Source organism: Symphalangus syndactylus, chromosome 14, assembly GCF_028878055.3.
Source record: "Symphalangus syndactylus isolate Jambi chromosome 14, NHGRI_mSymSyn1-v2.1_pri, whole genome shotgun sequence".
NCBI classification, from domain to species: domain Eukaryota; kingdom Metazoa; phylum Chordata; class Mammalia; order Primates; family Hylobatidae; genus Symphalangus; species Symphalangus syndactylus.
In genome coordinates, this window is record NC_072436.2 from 114,500,311 (window position 1) to 114,521,647 (window position 21,337).

The window sequence follows — 21,337 nt, forward strand, 5'->3', positions numbered from 1 at the left end:
ACTCATTACTACCTATGCGATTTTTCAAATACCGAAATTATTTTCTACTAAAATGGCTGCCTCCAGATCACTCCATTTAAGCTGCCTTGCCTTTCTGAGAAACAGAAACTGATAAAAAAATTTGTTTGACTCATACTTAGCCTAAAATTTGAATAATTCTTCAAAGTGAGGAACTTACTTCCTGAGGCTGATCAAACACAGTCTGGAAATCTCCAAATGAAGAGGATGAGAACTCGCCAAAGATCTTCCTGAACAGCTCCTCGGGGTCCACAGTGGGGCCTCCCTTCCAGTAGCTATGCTGGGAGCCGCTGGCCCCAGGATCGAAGCCTGCAGAGCCATAGGCATCGTACTGCTTCCTCTTCACCTCATCACTCAAAACCTACGGTGAAAAGCAGAGCCACTGGGCATCCCGGGTCTACCAAGGCCCAGGAATACAGACGAGAGTTCACAGCAAATAAGGCAGCCATAACGTTTACTAAGTGGCCCTATGTGCAAACACATCCTATGAGATTGGGGTGGGCCTGCGACTTTAGCACCTAGAAGAGGGACGAGATGACCAAACTGAATGCTAAGTGTAGGGCGTGAAGTGCTGCAAAAAGTCTCAGGAACTCTCCCAGGGGTCGCGCATGCTGGGGAAATGTTTGTGTTGATCCTCACTCGACCTCACAGGCACCCTGGATTCTTCACAGATTCACATTCACCTCTCTCCTCAGGAGACATTACCTCATAGAGAATTTATGCTTCCTACCCTTACCTTTATCGACAGGTCTTGTGGAAGCCAGAACAACCGGAGTAACAGGTAGAAGTAACAGCAACGACAACAGCAGTGGTGAAATCCTAGCTCACTGCAGCCTCAACCTCCCAGGTTGAAGCAATCCTCCTGCCTCAGCCTCCCCAATAGCTGGGTCTACAGGTGCACACCACCAGGCCTGGCAAATTGTTTTAGGTTTTTGTAGAGACTGGGTCTTGCTATGTTGCCCAGGCTGCTTTCGAACACCTGGCCTCAAGCAATCCTCCCCCTTCGATCTCCCAAAATACTGGGATTACAGGCATGAGCCACTGGGCCTGGCCCACAAAACTGTTAATAAGGACTAACTACCTCAAAAAGGGGGATTAGAGAGGGGTAAGAAAAAATGAAGTATTCACTTTGTATCTTTTTTTTTTTTTTTTTTGAGACGGAGTCTTGCTCTGTCACCAGGCTGGAGTGCAGTGGCGCGATCTCGGCTCACTGCAACCTCTGCCTCCGGGATTCAAGTGATTCTCCTGCCTCAGCCTCCCGAGTAGCTGGGACTAAAGGCATGCGCTACCACGCCCAGCTAATTTTTTTGTATTTTTAATAGAGACAGGGTTTCACCACGTTTGCCAGGATGGTCTCGACCTCTTGATCCCTCCGCCTCCGCCTCCCAAAGTGCTGGGATTACAGGCATGAGCCACCGTGCCTGGCCCTCACTTTGTATCTTTTTTTAATGTGTTTGTCTTACTTTTTTTTTCTTTAATTAAAAAGACACTGCCCTAGGCTGAGTATGGTGGCTCACACCTGTAATCCCAGGACTTTGGGAGGCCAAGGCAGGTAGACTGCTTGAGTTCATGAGTTCAAGACCAGCCTGGGCAACATGGTGAAACCCCATCACAAGAAAAATACAAAAAAATTAACCAAGAATGGTGGTGCACGCCTATAGTTCCAGCTACCTGGGAGGCTGAGGTGGGAGCATTGCTTGAGCACGGACGTTGAGGTTGAGGCTGCAGTGAGCCGTGATTGCACCATTACACTCCAGCCTGGGCAACAAAGTGAGACCCTGTCTCAAAAAAATAGGCACTGTCCTTAAGGCCAAAGAGAAAAGAGTACGCTTCCTCCAAAGGAAAAGACACTTCCACCTAGAATGGAGGGGGACTAAGAAAGCAGGTGGAGGACAGCTTGGTGTCTAGGGTAATTTTTAGGGCACCCAGTTAAGATGCAAAGGAAGAAGGAGACAGGTAGGAGTTCATGACTTCCTAGTGGCTTTTATCTCCTGGTTCCAGCCCTTCCCAAGGAATTGCTGCTCTTAGGTTCTGAGGCTCGGTCCTTTTAATAACAGCCCCCTTGGAGACAGAAGTCAGCAAAATGGTGGATTAGGACTCTCCAATACTCATCCCCCTGGCAGAAACATCAAATCAACTAACCATGTGGAAAAACACATTCACAAGAATAACACTCCCCCATCCCATTAAAAACTGAATCTTCTGGGTGCAGTCGGGAACCTGTAGTCCCAGCTACTCAGGAAGTTGAGGTTGAGGCAGGAAAACTGCTTGAGCCCAAGAGTTTGAGGCTGCAGTGAGCCGTGATCTTGCCACTACACTCCAGCCCAGACAACAGAGTGAGACTTCAACTCTTTTTTTTTTTGGATTGGGAGTCTCGCTCTGTTGCCCAGGCTGGAGTGCAATGGCACAATCTTCAGCTCACTGATGCCTCCCAGGTTCAAGCAATTCTCCTGCCTCAGCCTCCTGAATAGCTGGGATTACAGACGCCCACCACCACACCTGGCTAATTTTTGTATTTTTAGTAGAGACGGAGTTTCACCATATTGGCCAGGCCGGTCTCTTGGCCAGGCTGGTCTCGAACTCCTAACCTCGTGATCCGCCTGCCTTGGCCTCCCAAAGTGCTGGGATTATAGGGATTATAGACGTGAGCCACCTTGCCTGGCTGAGACCTCAACTCTTAAAAAAAAAAAAATTGGCCGGGCGCGGTGGCTCACGCCTGTAATCCCAGCACTTTGGAAGGCCGAGGCGGGCGGATCACGAGGTCAGGAGATCGAGACCATCCTGGCTAACACAGTGAAACCCTGTCTCTACTAAAAACACAAAAAAATTAGCCGGGCGAGGTGGCGGGCACCTGTAGTCCCAGCTATTCGGGAGGCTGAGGCAGGAGAATGGCGTGAACCCGGGAGGCGGAGCTTGCAGTGAGCAGACATCGAGCCACTGCACTCCAGCCTGGGCGACAGAGCCAGACTCCATCTCCAAAAAAAAAAAAAAAAAAAAAAATTAACTTTATCTTCCATAGAAGCAGGTTCCAAGACTCTCTAGTTATGGTATCAATTAGTTTGAGCTACTTAATAAAAACATATTATTTTAAAATTACACTAGTAAATAAACCTTTCATTAGATCTAGTTGACAGATATTTACTCAAAAAAGATTTACTGAGTTGAGACTGTTCTTGTACGTGGCTGTCTGCTCCTGTAGATATATGAGCTCCTATATATCCTGAACCCCTTTAGGATGGCCAAAGTCGGCCAGCTGTGGTGCCTTGCACCTATAATCCTAGCACTTTGAGAGGCCGAGGCAGGAGGATCTCTTGAGCCCAGGAGTTCAAGGCCAGCCTGGGAAACATAGAGGGACACTGTCCCTTAACCAAAAACAAAAAAGATGGTCACAAAATCTGGGGAAAAGGTCTGCTTTCAGAAAACTATGGAAGTGGTCAATAGCTGTTTTCAGAGATGTATGCTTTGTCCTCTGATTACATTGAAAATTCTTATAGGACAATAATGGGCTTCTACTTTTACAATAACCGCTATCTCCAAAAAGCACTGATGCCCTGAGGTGGAGGAAGGGGGTGTCATTGAATAAGGGCTGACTTAATTAATCCAACTGTGAATTCCCAAATCCAGCTACAAACCTAAATTACCGGGGAACGTTATTAGTACACATTATTGGATCCTGTTCTTTTTTTTTTTTTTTCTGAGATGGAGTCTCGCTCTGTCGCCCAGGCTGGAGTGCAGTGGCGCAATCTCAGCTCACTGCAAGTTCTGCCTCCCGGGTTCACGCCATTCTCCTGCCTCAGCTTCCCGAGGAGCTGGGACTACAGGCACACGCCGCCACGCCCAGCTAATTTTTTTGTATTTTTAGTAGAGAGGGAGTTTCACCATGTTAGCCAGGATGGTCTCGATCTCCTGACCTTGTGATCTGCCTGCCTCGGCCTCCTGAAGCACTGAGATTACAGGCATGAGCCACTGCGCCCGGCCTGGATCCTGTTCTTCATTGAGATTCCAAGTTAGCCTTAAAATTTTTTTTTTTTTTTTTGCGAGAAGGTCTTGTTCTGTTGCCCAGACCATAGTGCTACGGCACAATGATGGCATTATGGGTCACTGCAGCCTTGAGCCCCTCAAGTGATGAACCTGACTCAGCCTCCCAAGTAGCTGGGTTTACAGGCGCACCACCACCATGCCTGGTGATTTTTTTTTTTTTTTTTTTTTGTAGAGGCGGGATCTTACTACATTGCCCAAGCTGGTCTCAAACTCCTAGGGTCAAGCCAACTCCTGAGGTCAAGTGATCCTCCTGCCTTAGCCTCCCAAAGTGCTAGGACTACAGGAGTGAGACACCATGCTTGGCCTGGAATCTCTCTCTTTTTTATTTTTTTAACAAGATGACTTGGTGCAGGGACATGGCCTTCACACTGGACTGTATGACACACCAGGCTGTCCCAGGTAGGAATGGAACCTTTGATTCATACACATAACTGAACAGCAGTGACCGTATGCACCAAAGTCATATTACCTCATAGGCTTCTGCCAGCTGGGAGAACTTCTCCTTGGCTTTGGGATCATCCTTATTTGTGTCAGGGTGATACTTCTTGGCAAGCTAAGGGAAAAACATGATAAATTACTCCAGATACAACATGAACCCCCAATACCAGATACAACAAAACCCCAGATACAACAAAACCCCAGATACAACAGAACCCCAAATACCAGTCATAATTATGTTCCCTTTATAAAAGTTGTCTCTCGGCTGGGTGCAGTAGCTCACGCTTGTAATCCCAACACTTTGGGAAGTGAAGGCAGGCAGATCACTTAAGCTCAGGAGTTCAAGACCGCCTGGGCAACATGGCGAAACCCCTCTCCACCAAAAATACAAAAAATTAGTCAGGCATGGTGGCACATGCCTGTGGTCCCAGCTACTCAGGAGGCTGAAACACAAGAATCACGTTCGAACCTGGGAGATGGAGGTTGCAGTGAGCAGAGATCGAGGCACTGCACTCCAGCCTAGGTGACGGAGTGAGATTCTGTCCGCCCCACAAAATAATAATAATAATGATCTGTTTTAATGTATCCATCTCTTAACTTGAGGGCAGGAACTGATTCTGATGTATCTTTGCCCTTAGCACCCAGCATGGCTTAGAATAGGTAAATGAACAAAAAAGAAAAACAAATTTTTAAAAAGGGGGCCGGGCACAGTGGCTCATGCCTGTTATCCCAGCACTTTGAGAGGGTGAGCTGGGTGATCACCAGAGGTCAGGAGTTTGAGACCAGCCTGGCCAACATGGCGAAACCCCACCTCTACTAAAAATACAAAAATTAGCCAGGTATGGTCACACATGCCTATAAACACAGGTACTCGGGAGGCTGAGGCAGGAGAATTGCTTAAACCCGGGAGGCAGAGGTTGCAGTGAGCCAAGATTGCACCACTGCACTCCAGCCTGAGCAATAGAGTGAGACTCTGACTGAAAAAAGAAAAAATTTTTAAAAAGGGAAGAAAATGACTGAATAAATAGACGTCTCTGCTGTTTCAATTATTTTTGTAAGTAAATAAAATACAGTAATTGCTACAGCTTTACCTGATCTTTTTACTTCCATGCCTAAAAACTTGAGTGGTTCTCTAAATTAAGTCTTTCTCTTAAATTATGTCTCTAGCACTTGCTAAGGGCCTCAAATCAACTGTCATGTGAGTTCAACTCAGCCTCTTTCTTTTCAATCTTTTCCCACTCTTGGATCAGGCACCTAACTCTTGAGCTCAGGAAGAGACAGGCCATTTGCTATACACAGGCCAGGATCTCTGCTTCCTGTCCCCATGCCTCTGTTCATTCCATTACAACCCAATTAAAAAAAAAGACAACCCAGTTAAAAGTGGGCAATGGATCCAAACACAGATTTCTCCAAAGACATAGTAATAGCCAACATGCACAAGATGCTCAACATCATTAGTCACCAGGGAAAAAGCAAATCGAAACTCTAATGAGATAGCATTTCATATTCACTAGGGTAGTAATTAAAAAGACAGATGATAATAATAAGTGTTCACTGGGATGCAGAGAAATCATGGACCTCACATGCTGCTGGTGGGAATGTAAAATGGCACAGCTGCTTTGAAAAAGGCTGGCAGCTTCTCAAAAGGTTAAACATCCAGTTACCATATGACTCAGCAACTATACTCCTAAATATCCAAGAGAACTGAAAACATGTCTACACACAAACTTACATATGAATGTCTAGGTGGCAGCACTGTTCATGATGGCAAAAAGTGGATAATATCCAAATGTCCATCAAACGATGAATAAACAAAATGTGATCCATCCATGCAACAGATTATTTGACCGTGAAAAGGGATGAAGCATTGACACAAGCTATAACACAGATGAACCCTGAAAACATTATATGAATGAAAGAAGCCAAGACACACAAAAGGATACATATCGTATGATTCCCTGTATATGAATATTCAGAACAGGAGAATCCGAAGAGGCAGAATGCAGGTTAGCAGCTGCCAGGGACCGGGGACAGAGGACAATGGAAAGGGAGTGCTAATGAATACAGGGTTTCTTTTTGAGGTAACGAAAATGTCCTAAAGTTGACTGTGGTGACAGATGCACAACTCCAGTGAAGTGTGCACTTATAAAAAGCTGCCAATCCTACAATGGTGCCTCCAATATTATTTTATTGGTCAGAGCAAACCAAGGGTCTAGGAACCAGTGGTGTAGACATCTCGTATACAACTTTACTCAGCTACCCTAACTACCCTAATACACCCTGGGATACGAAAATGGGAATTTCACATCTTCCAGGTTAAGAAAGGGCCAGGCGCGGTGGCTCACGCCTGTAATCCCAGCACTTTGGGAGGCTGAGGCAGGTGGATCACCTAAGGTCAGGAGTTTAAGACGAGCCTGACCAACAAAGTGAAACCCCGTCTCTACTAAAAACACAAAAAAAATTAGCCGGGCCTGGTGGCGGGTGCCTGTAGTCCCAGCTACTTGGGAGGCGGAGACAGGAGAATTGCTTGAACCCAGGAGGCAGAGGTTGTGGTGAGCCAAGATTGCGCCACTGCACTCCAGCCTAGGCGACAGAGTGAGACTCCATCTCAAAAAAAAAAAAAAAAAAGAAAGTAAAGGAAGTAATTCTAAACCTATAAACTTTTATCTGGATGCAAAGAATGACTACCTAAAACTTAGACTAGCGTACCTACTGATTCAGAAAACACAGATTAAATTTAATTATGAAAACAGCTCTGGAAAAAAAAAAACTTCTTAAAATCTCTGGTTTGGACTCACCTCTTTTTTCTGAAGCACCAACCTCTACGGCATTGTGCACCGAAAAACAGTCTAGCAAAATCCAGCTTTATCACACCCTTCAATACTATCAGCTCATGAGACCTATCCATATGGGCACATACGCTGTACTGATCAGGATCAGATGGGATCAACAACATTCCTTCTACAATTTGGTCACCAAAATCTGACTTCCATACAGACCTGATAATAGGCTTTCTTGATCTCTTTCTGGCTGGCATTTCGAGGCACTCCTAATATCTGGTAATAATCTTCTTTGGCCACAGGGGCACTCGTGTGGAAGGAGGCAGTACAAATGAAAGGGTAATATTTTGTTCCTAAAAAGGAAAAAACAAAGAAAATCACTCTGGGAATGTTCTCAACAAAAGAAAACTGTGAGTACATGACCCACCAGGCTGTATCTGTGAAGGAACAAACAAACTGATAGGGTTTGGCTGTGTCCCCACCCAGATCTCATCTAGAATTTTAGTTCCCATAATCCCCACGTGTCATGGGAGGGACCTGATGGGAGGTAATTGAATCACAGGGGCGGTTACCTCCATGCTGGTCTGGCGATAATAAGTTCTCACGAGATCTGATAGTTTCATGAGGGGCTTTTCACCCTTTTGCTCATTCTTCCTGCTGCCATGTTAAGAAGGATGTGTTTGCTTCCCCTTCCACCACGATCGCTGAGGACTCCCCAGCCATGCTGAACTGTGAGTTAATTAAACCTCTTTCCTTTAAAATTCACCCAGTCTTAGGTATGTCTTTATTAGCTGCATGAGAATAGACCAATACACAGGCTATAGCTTTAGGGCTGTTCCCTAATGTACTTCAATAATGGCTAAAGAAGCCACAGTATTCAACTAACATTAAACAATGTCAGAGTACTGGATGAGGCCGATTCTCCTGCCTTATACTACTGGAGTGGTCTCAGTACACCACTAAAGAAATAATACTCCTGACTGGGAGATGATTAAAAAGGGATTCAGCTCCCCACCTCATGCCACATGAGCACTTACCATTTGCTAGGTATTTTCACATTCTCATATTCTTCTGTCACACTTAATGCTTAACAACTCCCCACTTTCTTTTCCCTCTATCTCGCAGCCTTGGGTATCTACTTAAGGAGCAGTTCTCAAGACTGTGCTCCCTGGACCAACAGCATCATTAGATTGATGAAAATACAGATGTTCATGCCCTACTCCAGACATTCACCAGAAACTCAGGTCTCCACCCACTAGATGCCAGTAGAGAACTCCCTGTCTCCAGGCATTGCCAAATGTCCCCTGGTAAGTAAAAGCGTCCCCTGCTGAGAACCAGTGACAACTCAATCTAAGATGGTCGGGGAAGAACTTCTAGGCATCAGCTGTTAAGCTACAGAAACTGGCTGAGCTGCCCAGGAAAGCATTTGCCATTTTCAGTGGAAAACAAGTGGCGGTTACTAACTAGGATGACTTCGTACTTTGGATCTGGATTCGCAGCACCTTTTTAAATAGCAAGACACCAACTGCTTAAAAAACAAGGATGTTTTAGTTCATCCATTTAACAGATAGGAAGAGCAGGTTTTTTTTTTTTTTTTCAGACGTAGTCTCACTCTGTCGCCCAGGGTGGAGTGCAGTGGCATGATCCTGGCTCACTGCAAGCTCTGCTTCCGAGGTTCACGCCATTCTCCTGCCTCAGCCTCCCAAGTAGCTGGGACTACGGGCACCCGCCACCACGCCTGGCTAATTCTTTTGTGTTTTTAGTAGAGACGGGGTTTCACTGTGTTAGCGAGGATGGTCTCGATCTCCTGACCTCGTAATCCGCCTGCCTCGGCCTCCCAAAGTGCTGGGATTACAGGCGTGAGCCACCGTGCTCAGCAGGCTTTTTGTTTCTTTGTTTTTTTGAGACGGAGTTTCGCTCTTGTTGCCCAGACTGGCGTGCAATGGTGCGATTTTGGCTCACTGCAACCTCCGCCTCCTGGGTTCAAGCGATTCTCCTGCCTAAGCCTCCCAAGTAACTGGGACTACAGGCGTGTGCCACCACGCCCAGACTGGAAGAGTGTTTTAATAGGTGAAATCTGTTTAAAAAGTGAATAAGCCGGGCCGGGTGTGGTGGCTCATACCTGTAATCCCAGCACTTTGGGAGGCCAAGGTGGGTGGATCACTTGAGGGCCGGAGTTTGAGACCAGCCTGACCAAAATGGAGAAACCCCGTCTCTACTAAAAATACAAAATTAGCTGGGCGTGGTGGCGCATGCCTGTAATCCCAGCTAGTAAGGAGGTTGAAGCAAGAGAATCGCTTGAGCCTGGGAGGCAGAGGTTGCAGTGAGCCAAGATCGCGCCATTGCACTCCAGCCTGGGCAACGAGAGCGAAACTCCATCACAGAAACAAAAAAAGAAATAAAAATAAGCCTGGGCACAGTGGCTCTCGCCTGTAATCCCAGCACTTTGGGAACCTGAGGCGTGAGGATTGCTTGAGCCCAGGAGTTCGAAACCAGCCAGGGCAACAGAGACCCTGCCTCTATTAAAATAAATAAATAGATCAAAGACTTGAACTTATATGGCATACTAGATATGTTTGTAAATAAACTTATGACATGGAAAAAAAGGAGAGACAGAAATAGGCTAAAGAGGACTTTGAATCCATACAGATTTATGCCTATAACTAAACTAGAGACTGTGTATGTGGTGGCAGTGGTGGTTAGAGATGATAACGATTAATGAGGCCTAGGAATAGGAAGGGCCTTAGAGCTATGCTAAGGAGCCTGGATTTTATCCTAAGAGCAATGGGGGAGCCACTGCAAATGTTAAACAAAGAACCCATTAGGTTTGCATCAGAAACAACTCTAGGCCGGGCAAGGTGGCTCACGCCTGTTGTAATCCCAGCACTTTGGGAGGCCGAGGCGGGTGGATCACTTGAGGCCAGGAGTTCGAGACCAAGCTGGTCAACACGGTGAAATCTTGTCTCTACTAAAAATACAAAAATTAGCTAGTCATGGTGGCGCACGCCTGTAATCCCAGCTACTCGGGAGGCTGAGGCATGAGAATTGTTTGAACCTGGGAGGCTGAGGTTGCAGTGAGCCAAGATCGCGCCATTGCACTCCAGCCTGGGCGACAGAGCAAGACTCCATCTGAAAAACAAAAAAAAAAAGAGAAACCACTCTAGGAAGCCTGGGAGACTACTCGAAGTTAATGAGCACAAAACACAACCAGAGGTTGGCTGAGCACATCCAAGTAGGAAGCCAGGTAAAGGATGATCAGACAGGAGAATGAACAGGAATGGTCAGGATACTCAAAGTTAGAAATAGGAAATAAATCCGTGTGTTTGGCACACCCAATACCCTCGGAATACAAAAAGCACACTGGAAGTAGTAGGGGTCAGGAGACCACTTTGTGTTTCTTCAGACTTGAGAAAACACTAGAGCTGGCTTATTACTGAACTTGTACTCAACCCTCTTTTTATTTCGGAGTAAGGGGTTGCCCTGGCCCAGTCCAGCCTCTCTGTCACCACTCCTTCCAATGCTAGAAGGCTGAGGCTGGTAGTGACCTGTGGCAGCTGTGGCTACAACACTGTGGACAGAGAACATGGACTGGAGTTAGTACAGAGATAGTAACGCACAAAACTGCATGTGGATAAAGACAAATCACGTTTAATTACAAGATTGATGGCTTCGTTTTTTCTTTTTTTTTGAGACAGAGTCTCACCCTGTCGCCCAGGCTGGAGTGCAGTGGTGTGATCTCGGTTCACTGCAACCTCCGTCTCCCAGGTTCAAGCGATTCTTCTGCTTTAGCCTCTCAGGTAGCCAGGACTATAGGCGCACACCACCACGCCTGGTTAATTTTTGTATTTTTAGTAGGTAAGAAGTTTCACCATGTTGGCCAGGCTGGTCTCAAACTCCTGACCTCAAGTGATCCGCCGGCCTCGTCCTACCAAAGTGCCGGGATTACAGGCATGAGCCACCATCCCCAGTCTGATGACTTTTGACACTATCCAAAGCGCATCAATGATTAACAATAATTAGAGTTCATTTAATAGACAATTTATCAGACAAATGTCCTGTCCTTTTTAGAACTACCCAGAATAAAATAAGCCTCCAAGTCGTTCCAAGAATGGCCAAACCCACTGTCCAACAACTGCTTTTTTTTTTTTTTTTTTGACAGGGAGTTTGGCTCTTGTTGCCCAGGCTGGAGTGCAATGGTGCGATCTCGGCTCACTGCAACCTCTGCCTCCTGGGTTCAAGCGATTCTTCTGCCTCAGCCTCCCGAGTAGCTGGGATTACAGGAACCCGCTACCACGCCTGGCCAATTTTTTCTATTTTTAGTAGAGACAAGCTTTGGCCATCTTGGCCAGGCTGGTCTCAAACTCCTGACCTCAGGTGATCGATCCACCTCCCAAAGTAATGGGATTGCAGGCATGAGCCACCATGCCTGGCCACCAACAACTGCTTTCTTTCTGCTTGGAAGAAAAGTCAGATCTAAAGTGTTGATACATCATCTTACTACTAGATTTGAGGCAATATCACAGACTAGTGTTTGGAAGCTGAGTCGATGACCTTTTTAAATTTTTTTTTTTTTTTTTAAGAGACAGGGGTCTCATTATGTTGCCTAGGCCAAATTCAAATTCCTGGACTCCAGCAATCCTCCCACCTCAACCTCCTGAGTAGATAGGACTACAGAGGTTCGCCACCAGATGGCTTCTCAGTTAATGACTTTATTTATTAATTTTTTGGTAGAGAAAGAGTCATACTCTGTCGCCCAGGCTGGAGTGCAGTGGCATCATCACGGCTCACTGCAGGCTCAACCTTCTGGGCTCAAGTGATCCTCCCACGTCAGCCTCCCGAGCAGCTGGGACTATAGGCAGTTGCCACCACAGTTGGCTAATTTTTTTTTTTTTTTGAGACACAGTTTCACTCTTGTTGATCAGGCTGGAGTGCAATGGCGCAATCTCGGCTCACGGCAACCTCCGACTTTCAGGTTCAAGCAATTCTCCTGCCCCAGCCTCCCGAGTACCTGGGTTTACAGGCATGCGCCCCCAGGCCTGGCTAATTTTGTATTTTTTGTAGAGACGGGGTTTCTCCATGTTGATCAGGCTGGTCTCAAACTCCTGACCTCAGGTGATCCGCCTGGGTAGGCCTCCCAAAGTGTTGGGATTACAGGCGTGAGCCACCGTGCCCGGCCACAGTCAGCTAATTTTTAAAAATCTTTTTGTAGGCCGGACACAGTGACTCACACCTGTAATCCCAGCACTTTGGGAGGCTGAGGTGCATGGATCACGAGGTAAAGAGATCGAGACCACCCTGGCCAACATGGTGAAACCCAGTCTCTACTAAAAATACAAAAATTTTAACTGGGAGTAGTGGCACGTGCCTGTAGTCCCAGCTACTCAGGACACTGAGGCAGGAGAATCGCTTGAACCCAGGAAGCAGAGGTTGCGGTGAGCCGAGATCATGGTGAGCTGAGATCACACCACTGCACTCCAGCCTGGCTACAGAACAAGACTCCGTCTCAAAAAAAATCTTGGCCAGGCGCGGTGGCTCACACCTGTAATCCCAGCACTTTGGGAGGCCGAAGCGGGCGGATCACGTGATCAGGAAATCAAGACTGTCCTGGCTAACACAGTGAAACCCCATCTCTACTAAAAATACAAATAATTAGCCGGGCGTGGTTGCAGGCGCCTGTAGTCCCGGCTACTCCGGAGGCTGAGGCAGAAGAATGGCCTGAACCCGTGAGGCGGAGCTTGCGGTGAGCTGAGATCACGCTACTGCACTCCAGCCTGGGTGACAGAGCGAGACTCCGTCTCGGGGGGGAAAAAAAAAAATCTTTTTGTAGAGATGGGATCTGCCTATGTTGCCCAGGCTGGTCCCAAACTGCTGGGCTCATGTGATCCTCCTGCCTCAGTGCCAGCATAGCGCTGGAATTACAGTCGTGAGCCACCCCGCCCAACCACTTGATGACTCTATCTGTGAAAACAGAATGTACCCTGAAGGATGCCACCTCTCACCTGTGTACACTACCTGATACAAAACTTGCCCATGGCAGGTTATGAGCTCACTTGGGGAACCAGACCGCTAATCGCAGTTCCTTAGTCACAGCCTCACAAAAAGCTTAGTGTTTAGTGCCTGTTTCTCTCTTTCACATACATAATAATAATAAATGCTCCCAAATTTGTACAGCTGGAACATGAACAAATTTGGCTTAATAAAACAAGTCACCTAAGGAATTAATATTTGAACAAAAAGATGCAGCCAGATTCTATTTAAAACAACCTTGACATTAGAAAATGTTAGCAAGCTCTAAAAATGGCCACTTTTGCTCATGTTGAAAAATCTAGCCTGGCATGGTGGCTCACACCTATAACCCCAGCACTTTGGGAGGCCAAGGTGGAAGGGTCATTTGAGGCCAGGAGTTTGAAACCAGCCTGGGCAACGTAGTAGGACCATGGCTCTACAAAATAAAAAAATACGTATGTGTTTAAGAAAAAAATAAAAAAAACCATCATGACATCTCTCCAAATAATCCAGATGAAACCTAGAAAGAATACTAAACAGACGACTGCTCCTTCCATGAGGTATATAGAAGCAGGGACCGAATTTAAAAATTCATTCTTGGGCCAGGCCTGGTGGCTCACGCCTGTAATCCCAGGTTCAAGACCAGCCTGGCCAACATGGTGAAACCCCATCTCTACTAAAAATATAAAAGCGGACTGGGCATGATGGCTGACACCTGTAATCCCAACACTTTGGGAGGCCAAGGCGGGCGAATCATCTGAGGTCAGGAGTTCAAGACCAGCCTGGCCAACATGGTGAAACCCCATCTCTACTAAAAATACAAAAATTAGCCAGGCATGGTGGTGGGCACCTGTAACCCCAGCTACTCAGGAGGCTGAGGCAGGAGAATTGCTTGAACCTGGGAGGCGGAGGTTGCGGAGACCTGAGATCACACCACTGCACTCCAGCCCGGGCAACAGAGCAAGACTCCATCTCAAAAAAAAAAAAAGTTAGCTGGGCATGGTGGCACACACCTGTAATCCCAGCTACTCGGGAGGCTGAGGCAGGAGAATCGCTTGAATCCAGCAGGCAGAGGCTGCAGTGAGCCAGGATCACATCACTGCAATTCGGCCTGGGCAACAGAGCAAGAGTCCATCTCAAAAATAAAAATAAGGCCAGTTGTGGTGGCTCAAGCCTGTAATCCCAGCACTTTGGGAGGCCGAGGTGGGGGGATCAGAAGGTCAGGAGATTGAGACCATCTTGGCTAACACGGTGAAACCCCATCTCTACTTTTTTTTTTTTTTTGAGACGGAGTCTTGCTCTGTCACCCAGGCTGGAGTGCAGTGGCGCAATCTCGGCTCACTGCAAGCTCCGCCTCCCGGGTTCACGCCATTCTCCTGCCTCAGCCTCTCCGAGTAGCTAGGACTACAGGCGCCCGTCACCACGCCCGGCTAATTTTTTGTGCTTTTTAGTAGAGACGGGGTTTCATCGTGGTCTCGATCTCCTGACCTCGTGATCCGCCTGCCTCGGCCTCCCAACATGCTGGGATCACAAGCGTGAGCCACCACGCCTGGCCCATCTCTAGTAAAAATACAAAAAATTAGTTGGGCACGGTGGTGGGCACCTGTAGTCCCAGCTACTCAGGAGGCTGAGGATGGAGGATCAATTGAACCTGGGAGGTCAAGATTGCACTGAGTTGTAATTGTGCCTCTGCACCAGTCTGGGCAACAGGAGGCCCTGTCTTTTTTTTTTTTTTTTTTTTTTTGAGACGGAGTCTCGCTCTATCGCCCAGGCTGGAGCGCAGTGGCGTGATCTTGGCTCCGCCTCCCGGGTTCACGCCATTCTCCTGCCTCAGCCTCCCGAGTAGGTGGGACTACAGGCACCCGCCACCGCGCCCGGCTAATTTTTTGTATTTTTAGTACAGACGGGGGTTTCACGTGTTAGCCAGGATGGTCTCGATCTCCTGACCTTGTGATCCGCCCATCTCGGCCTCCCAAAGTGCTGGGATTATAGGCATAAACCACCGCGCCTAGCCCTGGAGGCCCTATCTTAAAAAATAAATAAATAAACAATCATTCTCTTAACCAAACACACATCCAATCTCTTTGTTCTCTGCCATCTCCTCAGTGCCCAGAACACTGGCTGGCATACAATTGGCCTCAATTAATACCTGTGAATGAATGAATTTTCAAACAGAGGCTCAGAGGGATTAAATAATACACCCCGCTCACACACACTGGGGAAGTTCACCCCTGAAGCCCAGGCTCTTTTCTTTACATTGCATGAAGTAACCACACTCACTGATACTTTAACGATTGTTTACTATGTAAGTATTACAAACTGGACTGCAATAGGAAGTTACTTCGTATAAATTATCTTGTCAGGGCCCTTTAATCTTTATAAATTTATAGATAGCTTAAATATCATTTGCATAAATTCTAGAGGACACAAAACTAGCACAATTCAGGTACGTACAACATACAGCACAAAACTGACAGCATAAGAAAACAAGGCTAAGCAGGGCACGGTGGTTCACGCCTGTAATCCCAGCACTATGGGAAGCCAAGGGGGGGGGCGGATCACCTGACGTCAGGAGTCTGAGACCAGCCTGGCCAACAAAGCAAAATCCCGTCTCTATTACAGATACAAAAATTGGCCAAGCGTGGTGGCGCGTGCCTGTAGTCCCAGCTAGTTGGGAGGCTGAGGCAGGATAATCTCTTGAACCCAGGAGGCGGAGGTTGCAGTGAGTCGAGATTGAGCCACTGCACTCGAGCCTGGGCAACAGAGCAAGACTTAGTCTCAAAAAACAAACAAAAAAAAAAAATTAAGAAAATAAAAGAAAACATGACTAAGCACTTCAAGGCTTAATGTAAAATTCAGTGTCATCTCAAGCAATGAAATCAAGCTTCCACCTCTGTGACATTTATAAGTGGTTTAACATCTAAGCCTCAGTATCTTTATAAAACAGAATAACAGTGCCTATCACGTGGAAATGTGATATAAGGGGAAAACTATGCCTGGCCAACAGTAAGTGCTCAATAAATGTCTGACTGTGTTATTATTACAATCACCAACTAAAGACTTCTAAAAAGATTGTTAACTGTGCCCTTCAATTAGCACCACGTGGTAGAAAGAGGGTAAACTATGACATGACAGCTTTGGGTTTGAGACAACTCTTCTAGTCTAACATCATGACCTTGGGCTGGTCGATTCCTCTGTTGAATCTCAGTTTCTCATTCTTTAAAATGGGGATGACGACAGGCATGTTGCATGGTTGTCGTAACAAAAAGTACCTAGGCCTCTCCGAATGGCAGTTAGCTCTTCCGTTCCGCTACGGGCTAGAAGGTGGAGAGATGGGAAAGGAAGAGGACGAGGGAGCAGCGGCCTCCAGAAATGTTGACAAAGAGCTGAAAGTTCACAATCTACTGGGCGTTTCATCACCGCCGCCGGGGGCTCCACGCTTCTCTCCCTTCCTGGACGGCTGAGTAGCCTCTGGGGCCTCCCCACCTCCTGCCTGTCTGTATCTCCGGCAATTGTGCATCCGGGTCGGAAGACACCCTCCACCCCACCACCCCTGCAGCCGTAGTCACAGCGAGGAGACTCACTCCTTTCTAGGCCCTGAAACCGCCACTCGGGAGTTGGAACCTGCCCTCACCTGTGAGGCTGACACCACGTCTCAATGTCAGCAGCGCTCGGGGGCCGCGAGGGGTCAGGGAAGATGCAAAGGCGGGGACGCTCAGCTTGCGGCTCAGCCATGCCCCCACCACGCCCTCCCTGGGCGACCGGGCCCCTCTCCCCGATGCAGCCGGCAGCCGCGGGGTCCCCACAGCCACCAGCAACCAGCGTGGGGAGCACCGCGCAGCCATCTTGGCCCGGGGACACTGCGCCTGCGCCACCCGGCTGTAGGTGGCCTCGCGGGAACGGCGGGTGCGCGTAGAGGCGCATGCGTCGCGCATGCGCAGCCGCACCGTACGTGTAGCCGCATCCAACGCGCCTTCCGGGTAGCCATCGCCGAAACGGAGTTTGCTCTGAAGAGTGTGGTTTGGTAGACTCGCCCTGCAGAACCTCGTTATTCTGTGCTAGACAACCAATGAGTGTACGTTATCGGTGTAAGGACGTAGTGGAATGTAGCCGAACTTAATAGGTCCGAGGGTTCTGGCTAAGGGCGAGACTACAAGTCCCGGCATACAACGCGGCCTTCCGTCGCGCCGCTCCCAGCATGTAGAGCGTGGTTCCCTCCTGCTGACCCTGAGACTTACGACGAATTGCGTGAGTTTTACTCATGCCGTCTCCGCGCGCTTCTAGTAAATCTTCACCGCCACCTCCAAATCCTGGCTGCAGTCTCACTTTCTCTTAGGCTGATTCCCCACCCGCCTTCTCCAACAAGACTCAGTTCTCTCCTTTTTTTTTTTTTTTTTTTTTGACAGAGAATCTCGCTCTGTCGCCAGGCTGGAGTGCAGTGGCGCGATCTCGACTCACTGCAACCTCTTCCTCCCAGGTTCAAGCAATTCTCTGCCTCAGGCTCCCGAGTAGCAGGGATTACAAGCGCGTGCCACCACGCCCGGCTAATTTTTTTGTATTTTTAGTAGAGATGAGGTTTCACCATCTTGGTCAGGCTGGGTCTTGAACTCCTGACCTCGTGATGCACCCGCCTCGGCCTCCCAAAGTGCTGGGATTACAGGCGACAGCCACCGCGCCGACCTCAGCTCTCTGCTTAAGCGTGTTAGCCTTCTCCAAACCTGCAGTGAACTTACTGGTTCAGAATGAGAGCCGTGCTGCCCAAAAACTAAATTAGTAAAACTTGTGAGCGCCTACTGTGTGTCATGCATGTTCTAGAATATCAGGGATACAATGATGCATGATACACCATCCCTGCTCGGGAGGAGCAAACAATGACTCGAGAGATGCTCCTTAGCAACTAACAATGTTAAATGCTATCACAGGAATAAGCACTGTTACCGGCATACAAGGTGAAGATTCCATTTCTAAAATGGGGAGAGGAAGTTTGGAATGTCAGGGCTTCTAAGAGGTAAGATTCAAATTGAACATCGATGAAAAGTGTGTCAGGTAGGGATGGAGTATTCCAAGTAGCCTGAACTTCAGAAACATGTCTAAGATATGAAAGTGTTTGCCTTCTTTGCTTAAGCCCTAAATTTAAGAGTATGTGATGAGGCTGGTCGCGGTGACTCACGCCTGTAATCCCAGCACTTTGGGAGGCCGAGATGGCGGATCACGAGGTCAGGAGTGTGAGACCAGCCTGGCCAACATAGTGAAACCCCGTCTCTACTAAAAATACAAAAATTAGCCAGGCATGGTAGCACGTACCTGTAGTCCCAGCTACTCGGGAGGCTGAGGCAGGAGACTCGCTTGAACCCAGGAGGTGGAGGTTGCGGTGAGCCAAAATCGCGCCACTGCACTCCAGCCTGGGCGAAAGAGAGAAACTCCATCTCAAACAAAAAAAAAAAAAAAAAAAAAAAAAAAGTGGCCGGGCGCGGTGGCTCACACCTATAATCCCAGCACTTTGGGAGGCCGAGGCGGGCGGATCCCCTAAGGTCCGGAGTTCGAGACCAGCCTCACCAACATAGAGAAACCCCGTCTCTACTAAAAATACAAAATTAGCCGGGCGTGGTGGCGCATGCCTGTAATCCCAGCTACTCTGGAGGCTGAGGCAGGAGAATGGCTTGAACCCGGGAGGTGGAGGTTGCTGTGAGCCGATATTGCGCCATTGCACTGTAGCCTGGGCAACAAGAGCGAAACTCCGTCTCAAAAAAAAAAAAAAAAAAAAAAAAAAAAAAAAAAAAAAGTATGTGATGAGATGAGGGTAAGAAGGGAGACCTGACCTGGTTAGTCTTGCAAAGGACTTTCAATTTTCACCCTCCCACCATCATAACCACCTCAAGCAGTAGGAAAAAAACCTGAGGATTCTTCGTTGGGTTTAAAACAATCTGTGCTCATAAATCTTCGCCCCCATCCCCAAAGCCTGGGAATCTGTGATACTCCCCCTCCGCCCTACTCCTAGCATTGTACACCAAATTTTTGTGTACGTAGATGTTAATTTGGGTAGATACCCATAGCTTTCGTCAGTCAAATTCTCCACAGGCATTGAGACTCGAAGATTAAAAACCACCAGTCCTGCCAGGCGAGGTGGCTCACGCCTGTAATCCCAGCACTCTGGGAGGCTTAGGCAGGCGGATTACCTGAGGTCAGCAGTTTGAGACTAGCCTGACCAACACGGAGAAACCCCCCCGTCTCTACTAAAAATGCAAAATTAACGAGGTGTGGTGGTACATGCCTGTAATCCCAGCTACTCGGGAAGCTGAGGCAGGAGAATCGCTTGAACCCAGGAGGCGGACGTTGCGGTGAGCCGAGATCACGCCATTGCACTCCAGCCTGGGCAACAAGAGTGAAACTCCCTCTCAAAAAATATATATAATTAATAAATAAATAAATAAATAAATCCACCAGTCCTTTGAAGATCAGTGACCAAGCTATTGTAAATTGCAAGTAATAGTTGAAGAGAGTTTGGGCTATGGAATGGAGACGACTGAGATGAACAAGGGTGTTGGGAGGTGAGCAAGAGTTCCTTTAATACATTCAGCAAATAATTAAATGACCAGCATAGTGATCATAGTGGGCCGGACGCAATGGCTCACACCTGTAATCCCAGCACTCTGGGAGGCCGAGGTGGGCAGATCACCTGAGGTCAGGAGTTCAAGACCAGCCTGGCCAACACGATGAAACCTTTTCTCTACTAAAAATACAAAAATTAGCTGGGAATGGTGGCAGGCACCTGTAATCCCAGCTACTCGGGAGGCTGAGGCAGGAGAATTGCTTGAACCCGGGAGGCGGAGGTTGCAGTGAGCTGAGATAGTGCCACTGCACTCCAGCCTGGGCAACAGGGTGAGACTTTGTCTCAAAAAAAAAAAAAAAGAAAAAAAAGATATGGGTTCTGACTGGGCGCGGTGGCGAGGCTGAGGAGGGTGGATCACGACGTCGAGTTCAAGACCAGTCTGGCCAACATAGTTAAACCCCGTCTCTACTAAAAACAAAAATTAGCGAGGCATGGTGGCACGCGCCTGTATTTCCAGCTACTCGGGAGGCTGAGGCAGGAGAATCGCTGGAACCCAGGAGGCAGAGGTTGCAGTGAGCCAAGATCGTGCCACTGCACTCCAGCCTGGGCAACAAGATCAAAACTCCGTCTCAAACAAAGAAAGAGTATGGGTTCTGGCCGGGCGCAGTGGCTCACGCCTGTAATCCCAGCGCTTTGGGAGGCCGAGGTGGGGGGATCACCTGAGGTTCAAAAGCAGCCTGGCCAACATGGTGAAACCCCGTCTCTACTAAAAAGTACAAAAATTGCTGGGCGTGGTGGCTCATGCCTGTAATCCTAGCACTTTGGGAGGCCAAGGCAGGTGGATCACCTGAGGTCAGGAGTTCAAGACCAGCCTGGGCCACTTGGTGAAACTCTGTCACTACAAAAATACAAAAATGAGCCAGGCACAGCAGCACGTGCCTATAATCCCAGCTACTTGGGAGGCTGAGGCACGGGAATCACTTGAACCCAGGAGGCAGAGGCTGCAGTGAGCTGAGATTGCACCACTGTACTCCAGCCTGGGCAACGGAGTGAGACTGTGTCTCAAAAAAAAAAAAAAAAAAATTCACCAGGCATGGTGGCGCGCACCTGTAGTCCCAGTTACTGGGGAGACTGAGGCAGGAGAATCACTTGAACCTGGGAGGCGGAGGTTGCAGTGAGCCGAGATTGCCGCCATTGCACTCCATCCTGGGTGACGAGCGAAACTTCGTCTGAAAAAAAAAATAATAATGGCCGGAGTCCAGAGAGTCACCATTTGTCTCACATGTTCTCAGATCCTTTCTGGCTGAAAAGAGTGATTTCATGAGAGTTCAGAGTATGCCGGCTGCCACAAACTTAAGCAGAATAAATAACTTTCTGAATTGCAAAGTCGAACTGGGAGGGCCTCCGATATTCCTCCCAGTCCCACGAACCTTTGAATAATCAGCTTTGTTTCTTTATACTCCTAGTAATGCAGACAACTCCACTTTTTGTCTTAAGGATACTG

At 47.9% G+C, this 21,337-nt stretch overlaps 2 protein-coding genes across 8 annotated transcripts in view; one reads left to right on the plus strand and one right to left on the minus strand.

Moving 5' to 3' along the window:
* Nucleotides 1-17,230, minus strand: part of DNAJA3 (DnaJ heat shock protein family (Hsp40) member A3) — a 32,904-nt gene extending 15,674 nt beyond the window's left edge. The window contains exons 1-4 of one of the 3 annotated variants that reach the window (XM_055242873.2): nucleotides 16,918-17,230; nucleotides 7,497-7,630; nucleotides 4,529-4,612; nucleotides 179-379 (exon numbers count right to left, since the gene is read on the minus strand). In XM_055242873.2, coding sequence (XP_055098848.2) covers nucleotides 179-379; nucleotides 4,529-4,612; nucleotides 7,497-7,630; nucleotides 16,918-17,218 — 720 coding nt within the window. In that variant the 5' untranslated portion in view covers nucleotides 17,219-17,230. The remainder of the gene's footprint in view (nucleotides 1-178; nucleotides 380-4,528; nucleotides 4,613-7,496; nucleotides 7,631-16,917) is intronic. The other 2 variants (XM_063618308.1, XM_055242874.2) reach the window with 2 other exon arrangements.
* Nucleotides 17,231-17,240: 10 nt separating this feature from the next.
* Nucleotides 17,241-21,337, plus strand: part of LOC129462677 (mitochondrial import inner membrane translocase subunit TIM16) — an 81,811-nt gene continuing 77,714 nt past the window's right edge. For 3 of the 5 annotated variants that reach the window (XR_010115799.1, XM_055242847.2, XM_063618278.1), the window contains exon 1: nucleotides 18,258-18,291. Coding sequence is in view for 2 of the 5 variants with exons in the window: in XM_055242847.2 (XP_055098822.2) it covers nucleotides 18,273-18,291 (19 nt within the window). In the remaining 3 variants the exon portion in view is untranslated. Of the gene's footprint in view, nucleotides 17,532-18,257; nucleotides 18,292-21,337 lie in introns of those variants that run through there. The other 2 variants (XM_063618279.1, XM_063618276.1) reach the window with 2 other exon arrangements.